Here is a 7,780-nt window from a genome sequence, read left to right on the forward strand (position 1 = left end):
CTGCTGCTGGATAGAAACGGTATCCATCCCACCATGCGTGTTGCTGTAGATGTTGCAGCAAGCCTGCGCTACTTTTGCCCGTGTGCTCACAAAGTAGAATTTTTGCTCACCAGACTCCACAGCTTAGAGGGAGCACTGCCCAGGCCCCCTCTGCCAAGCCTCCGCCGCCGCCCAGGGAGGGAGGGAGGGACAGGCCGGCCGGGGCGGGGCGTTGCTAAGCGAGCCCGGGCACAAACAGAGCGGCGGCCGGAGGGAAGCCTCGGCCTTGGCAGCTCCGCGCACATGATGTCCCGGCCGGGTGTTCTTGCTTGCGGCAGCCGCGGGCTAAAAACAGGTGGTCGCCGCGGCGCTGGGGGGTCGGGCAGGTAGCGAGAGGGCGGGCCTGGCCCGCTCCGCCTCGTGGGGCGGAAAGAATCCGGGGGGAGGGAACCGATTTTTCTGCTGTGAGGATTGCTTCATCACATCAGGACAGGTCAGTATTGGCCAAACAATGAACTCCTGCTAATGCGAATGTCACTGTACCTTTCAGTCTATATTTTTTATTTTTTAGATCTGTATAATTGTGTGTGTGTTTGAATTTATTGTATGCTTGTGAAGACCTCTTAGTAAAGAAACCAATTCTTTAAGACTTGGTCTCTGCATCTATTTCTGGGACTCCTGTATACAAAGGTTATTGCTCCCTATTTGCCAGTTGCCATTTAATATATTCAAATTCCCCATCTTTATTAACAAATAGAACGATTTGGCTAACAGTGGAGCCTGAGGAGGGTGGGGTTTGGGGAGGAGAGGGGCCTCAGTGAAGCATAACGCCATAGAGTCCACCTTCCCAAATGGGCCATTTTCTCTAAGTGAACTGATCTCTGTCACCCGGAGATCAGTTGTAATCCCAGAAGATCACCACCCACAACCTGGAGGTTAACAATCCTACAGACAGCTCAGTTGCTCAGCTATTCTAAATATTTCCTTTCAGAACAATAAGATCCTTCTCCTCTTGCCCCCCCCCCACGCCTCTCGGGGAGCTCCAGGGCAGACTGGGGATCTGGACGCCGGACGGGCTCCGAGGTCGGTCAGGGGACAACGGACCCACCGCCCCGGCTAAATTCTCTGGTGAGAGCTGGGTCGAAAAGGAAATCCGCTCATTTCTTCTTTATAATTTGCAAACTATAGATTTATCCGGCTTCACTGGGTGACTTCGGGCCAGTAATTGCCTCCCCTACCTCGCAGCGTTGCTGTGAACGTGGGGGCGGGGGGAAGCCCATTCTTTTTGCCGAGTTCCTCCGAGGAAGCGGCATAGAACACGAATCATAAATAGTACCACATCGGTCGTGGTTGACTGTCCACACACACTCTCTACTCCTCCACATGAAGCCAGCTGGGTGACCTTGGGCCAGTCACAGTTCTTTCAGAGCTCTCTCAGCCCCTAAAAATAAGTGAACTAGAACTTGCGGCTGCCAGACAATCTTCGGATCTCCTAGCTATGCCGTACTATCTATAATTATTTACACATCCCTGAGCCCTCTACCGATTTTCTCTGCTCTCTCTTAGCCAGGACAAATATTCTCTTTTCCAGGTAGCCGGTTAGAACAGAACAAGGAAGTTTTTGTTCCTACCAGATATAGGCTGCGGTCACACACACTAAATAATCCACTTTCAATGCACTTTCCAACTGGATTTTGCCAGTTCACACAGTAAAATCCAGTTGGAAAGGGCACTGAAAGTGGATTGAAAGTGGATTGTTTACTGTGTGTGACCGCAGCCATAATCTTGCCAGAGGACAGATCAGAAAAACCAACCTGAATTTTGGTACCATCGTGGATGGGCACAAACGCACTGGCGCTGCTAGTAAATGTGGAGGAAGGCCAAAAGCCAGGCGGCTGTGCTGCAAGGTGGCTGTGTGGGAGTGCCGTTTACAAACAAGAAACTCTGCACCATTCTTACTACGGGACTGCCACTCGGGAACCTCTCCTCCTTACAGCTAAGCGTGAAGACTGTGTTGCAACGGCTCAGGCACCCGCCTTGCTCCGCAGGAAGTCCCGAAGGTGCGTCCCCCCAGATCAACCTGCGCTTAATAGAAACACAAAATCCAGGTAAGCACGGGAAGGGCCCATTGCGGGGCACATGAGCTTTGCGTGGACAGAACGCCCAGAATTTCTGGGGGCTTGGCCTTGCCAGGGACCCTCAACAGTGTCGACCTATCTGAGTCACCAACCGCAATCCCAAAAATTCGGTGGGGTTTACTCTAGAGTAAATACGGCCACAGAAACGCACTGCCCACAGCTAACACCACGTGGACAGGTAGAGGCCGAAGCCTTCTCCTCCTGTTGCCTTTTATTGACTTTATTTATAGCCCGCCTTTCTCACCGAGACTCAAGGAAGACGACACGGTGTAAAAAATCGCAAACAAGTCGTGTGAGAAATCTAATAAGCAATACAATAGGGCTAGGATAAAGCCCACAATGAGACCTTTTCTAACAATGGCCCTGAAGCCGTTCCAAAGAAGCCATTTGATGGCCACTACGCAGTCCTGCAGCCATGAGAGTTCCCAGGCAACTGTGGCCACCTCTTCACCTTTGGCTTGGCCGTGGCCGCGTCTCGCTGGTTTCCCGAGGAAAGATCCCCCAGGAAATCCGGAAGACACCGAAGGAATCTCGTTTGAAAGGCTGCTGGGTCTATAGGGATGCGGTGTCCCCCTCGATTGACAGCGGTTGCCAACACAATGAACCCCCTTGGCCTTCGTTTTCACCGGGTAGAAGTCCTGGAATTTGAAAGGTGGTCGCGTTCGTCTCAGACTGGAAGCTCTTCGGAGGCAGGGACTTCAGATTCTCTTGGGCTTCTGAAACTGTGCTGCTGCTGCTACTGCATCAATAGAAGGGAACAACAAAACTGTTTGACAGCCACCTCAGGACGTTTACACGGAAGAAAGTCCCCCCTGAGGGGCCTACTTTGCATCTGGCTCAGATTCAAATACTGGGTGCCCTTTGCCGGTGCCAGTCTCTCCCTGGCTCCAGCCTACCTGTGCCTGGCAGCGGAACCTCGCAAGTGCCCTTTCTCTGAGCAGGCAGAGAGGGCTGCTTGATAGCCTGGCTCAGGGGCTGTGCACGCTGCCCCCACCCCCCAGCACAGCGGGCTTAATTCCGAAGGGGAAGACCCAGCTGGACAACTTAACTATGACCGGGCCTGGGGCTGCTGTCACTGTTAGGGGCCGAGGCGCTTCTTGGTAGTTACTACCGCTACTAGTAAAAGCGGCAGTAGCCACAGGAACTTGAATTGGTTGGACAGGCAGTGTCGCGGGCAAAACAGAGCGATTCACTTCTGTTGAGGGGGTCGGGATACAAGAGACACCGAAGGCTCCGGGCAATCGTCCCGTGGAAGTTGTCTGGAAGATCCGCACGCCTCTGCTGGTCCCACCAATGGGGCTTCAGCAGCAGAACTGCCCGAAAGGTTGCCCCCTCACACACACACACACCATCTTGATCGTAAAAGGGGGAAATGCTGATTTCGTTTCATTGGCGAAAATCCAGAGTCTGTCCCCGTGCTTCTTTGTTGTTTGGTGTTTTCTTCACAACGACAGGAACCCTCGAAACTGATATTATTATTATTATTATTAGATGCGTCATGCGGCTGAGGTCTGCCGCATGTTTTTCCTCGGGTCTCCAGAAGGACATGCAAATGAGCCGAAATTTAAACATCCACTCCCCGGACAGCCCTTTCAGAAAAATAACAGGAAACCTTGTTTCAATTTAATTTCTCCGCTGGACAGGGTTCATTGCTAGTCACTTGGAATACAGAGGTTTCTCCTTCATAGACTGAGTTTTAAACGGGTGACTTTTTGAAGGGATTGTGACAATAAAAACCGGCTCCCGCAAGTGACAAAATTTGGGCGGAGAATGGCCAGCTTCTAAGGCATTTCTAATACGGCTCGGTGGTCCTTCGCATTCGGACGCCTGTTCGCAGCCTGCAGGGATCACTCCCTGAGAGAGAATCAGAAACAACCAAGAGCCGCGTCGCACCCTTAAAAGCAAAACAGGTTTGTAACATTCTGAGGAAAGAAATGAGGGTGCAAACTGGGAGTTAGTGCAGAAATCCTGTTCACGTTGGCATTCGGTTCCCTTTTCCCCCTCCTCGCAAGGCACGATACGTGACGTCGAATTCCCTCTCCTTTTCGGTCAACTGCTTTCCGAGGCGGCGCTAACTGTTCCTTTGGAAGCCAGCAACCTGGTCTCATTGGCACTCACGTCCAAGTCAGCGCGTTTTGCAGGATTGGAAGACTGAGCCCTTCGCACCTAAATCTCTTCCTTTGACGCAAAACAAGACCCGCGGATAAGGGAGGAAACTTTATTCCTCCAAAGGGCAGTCCTACACTCAAAATGTTGGTTTCCATGGAGCCGCCCAGAAATGGGTTTCTGTCCCATCAGGTCACGCTCTTGAACGATTCGCTTTCTGTGGCACACCGAATCGAACTGTGTTTACTTTAACGATTCGCTTTCTCTGGCACACTGAATCGAACTGTGTTTACTTGATAGTAAGAGCTACTGAGGCCCCAGCCTTTAATGTAAGATTTCGATTTCTCCACGTACAGGCGAAAGAAAAAGCGCTTCTGCCGTCCCACTGTCGCTTTCCTCCCGCAATTAAGCAAACAAATAAAAGTTACGATTTTAATAGTCCAGGTTTCCTTTTGAGGATAGCCTTATTCCTATGCATCTTTTTATTATTATCGTCCGATAGCCTTTCTCGCCAGCTCTCGTTCTCACTGCCACTTGCCTAGATCGCAGGAAATGGAGCTGCGACGCCCCCTGCCCCACTGAAGGCCGGGGACCGAGCAGCGCCTCTCCTTTCTGGAGGGCCGTGGGACTCGGCCGCGACTCTCGGCCGCTGGGCCGGGGCCAAACGCTCTTTCGCCGGCTCGCTAGAACCCAGCCGCGGGAGGAAGCGGCAGAGACCCTCTTTCAGGGCTGCGCAGCTGCGAGACTCCCGGCGCCCGGGACCGGAGCCGCCGCCCCCCCCCCAGCCCCACAACTTGCCTTGTTTCTCTGAGGATTTCCCACTGCCCGTCCAGAGGTGCTTTTGAGCAAGGACTCGAGCGCATTGAGCGGATTTGCTTTTTATTAAGTCATCTCCGAGAGAGGGAGCGAGCGAGGGTGAGCGAGAGGGGAGTACAGGGAGGGGGGGCGAGGGGGAGGCCCAGGGAAAACGAGGAAAGAATTAAGCAGGTAATAAAGAGGCGAGGGAAGGAAAAGCCGCCGAAAGCTTTCTTGGATCAGAAACCTGCCCAGACTCTCCCCGAGAAGGACTGGCTCTCTGCGCGGCTTCTTTGAGGCTGGAGGGGGCTCCTCTCCCCTGGCAAAGAACACCGAGCAGAGCCTCCCCCAACAGGAAAGGCGCTTCGTGGGAAGGCTAGGGGCGAAAAGATTCCAGCCCGGACCCGGAAAGAGACGATCCGCGGGCACTTCCGTGCTCCACACTTGGCGATCCACCATAAGGCATAAGAATCCTGGCTGCGATCACACACTCTAAATAAGCCATTTTCAATCCACTTTCGGATTGGATTATGCCAGTTCACACGGTAAAAAATCCAGTTGGAAAGTGCATTGGAAGTGGATTATTTGGCTTGTGTGACCGCAGCCAGTGTTTCGTTCAGACCAAATATCCCGCTTCTAAAAGCGGCCAGACATCTGGTCCGGCCAGAGAGCCTCTTCCGCCCGTGGCTAAACCAGGACTTGCAGCGGAGCCCATTCTGGCGGTTTTGAACATCTCGGGTTCTTGGAGCAGTTGTGGGGCTGGAACCCAGCCTTGACTCCTGAGGGGTGGAATCAGACAGCACAGCGGCTTAGGAGCAGCAAGGAAGGGGGAGTTGGGGATAGGCCTCTCAGCCCTCTTCGGCAGGGTTGTCCCCGTTCGGTTCAACTGAATGTCCTCGATTTAAATCGATTCATTCCTTAGGCGCACTGGGACTCAATAATAAACGGAAATGCAATAGATTTTGCTTCAGTTTGCTCACATCTGTCTGTCTGTCACTTCCTTCCACATCTAAGGAAAAGAGCTGTGACGCGGGAAAGCTGATATTGAAATAAAATGTTGTTAGTCTTGAAGGTGCGCCTGGACTTTTGTTTTATTTTGCCCTGTGCCATTGCTGTCTGGCTCTCGCGCTTTGACTCTCTCCCTCTCCATCCCGTCTTCGGAGGTAGCAGCATTTCTCCCCAGCAATCCAGTTCCACCCCCACCCCCACCCCGTGATTTGCTGTCTACACAACCCCTACCCGGTCCTTTTCAGCAGATCCCACTGGGATTCCTTTAAAGGCATATGGATGCTCTGGCGGCAGTCCTCAGCCTGCCTGCGTCGAGTATTGTCATTTTTTCAAGCGGGGTGTGTGTGTGTGTGAAATCTTTGGAGTACTCATCGTGTCCCTGTGCGAGGAAAGGGTTAAGAGTCCCTCCGAGTGAGGAGCCTCGGATGCCGTTTGCGTAATATCTTTATTACTGAAAACTTCAAGGTAAAAGAGAGAGAGAGCGCGGGCGAGAGCGCGCAATGGAAACCAGATGTGGAGATGGGAAAGCGAGGGATTACAAAGGGAGAGGGGGGAAATGGAGCGTCAAGGGGGCTGCAGGAGTTAAAATGGGGCAGGAGGAACGTGGCGAAGGCGAGCTGATTTCCAGGACCCCTTAGGGAGGCCTGGAGCAGCGGAGAGCGAGTCCTGGCTGCGAGTGAAGAGGGAAGGGCGCCTGCGCGTCGGCATCCGCTCAGGCTGAGGTCCCGGGGACAAGCAGACCCCCTCGGATCGTGGCGAGCAAGCCAGGAGCCCCTCCTCGCTCCGACCAGGACGGGGGGCTTTAAATGCCAGTGAAACCACGACCAGCATCAGCCCACTGAGGACCTGTTGTTAGGGCCAAATAAATCCCACCAATCAATGTCACCTCCCCTTTCGGAAACCAGGCTGCCAGTCGTTTCTTCTTAGGACCTTTGCCTTCCGAACAGGCAGACATTCAACAAGGGCCGTTCTTCGCTCCCGCGGCCCAGGGAGACAGGAGGGGAAGCTTTCAGCCAGCCGCAGGCACCCTTCCCACGCGGGAGGAGACGGGGGGGGGCTGGCAGTTAGAGCTGAAAAAGTGACAATTGGTCCTAATGGGATGTTTTCCTGCTGCCGAGCAAAACAAAATCGCCCTTCTGGAAGGACCCAAGGCTGGTTGCGACAGAAGTGGGGAGGGGGCGCGTGTGCCTGGATGCAGCCCCTTCTAGGAGGGCAAGCCCCGGAGTCTCTCTGCCGCTGCCCGGCCAAGGGGGGAGGACTAGAGCGAAGTGGGGGTGGCATCGCGCACACGGGCATTTCTCCTGGCTCTTTCGCCTTGCCCCGGTCCTCACGTTCACATCCCCCAAGGACACGACTGTCACGTGGCCGGCTGTTCCCCTTCTCCCGGTCTCTGATTGTTTCCTATTTTTATTTTTGAAATTCTTAATTGGGGGAAAAAAGTAGTAACGCGCCTCCCCCGATCTTTTTTTTACTGCTTCCTCCCTCGCTCACTGTCACCGGGCTGGGGAGCGGGAGACAGCTCGTTTGGTGCGTGTGTGGGGGGGGGACGACTGGAGGAGGGCAGGAAAGAGGGGGAGGAGGAGGAGAGGAAGAGAGGGGGAGGCAGAAGAGTTCCTCGAGGAGGTCTTGGGTTTCTCCCCCCCCCCTCCTCCGGAGCGAAGAGCCAGAGAGAGCGAGAGGGCGGCGAGAGGCGGAGGCCGGGAGACCCTTCCCCGCCGTCTCGCAGGAGATCGCCCCGGCTTTCCAGCACATCT

The 7,780-nt window shown here is 54.0% G+C and overlaps 1 protein-coding gene across 1 annotated transcript in view; it reads left to right on the forward strand.

Annotated features, from left to right (window-relative positions):
* The first annotated feature begins 1,846 nt into the window (after positions 1–1,846).
* The window catches only part of ALX4 (ALX homeobox 4), a 91,783-nt gene continuing 85,849 nt past the window's right edge, over positions 1,847–7,780 (forward strand). The window contains exons 1-2 of the mRNA XM_015425725.1: positions 1,847–2,087; positions 4,766–4,962. Of these exons, the coding sequence (XP_015281211.1) occupies positions 1,847–2,087; positions 4,766–4,962 (438 nt within the window). The remainder of the gene's footprint in view (positions 2,088–4,765; positions 4,963–7,780) is intronic.

Source organism: Gekko japonicus, unplaced genomic scaffold (assembly GCF_001447785.1).
Source record: "Gekko japonicus isolate JY-2015 unplaced genomic scaffold, Gekko_japonicus_V1.1 scaffold1611, whole genome shotgun sequence".
Lineage (NCBI taxonomy): Eukaryota > Metazoa > Chordata > Lepidosauria > Squamata > Gekkonidae > Gekko > Gekko japonicus.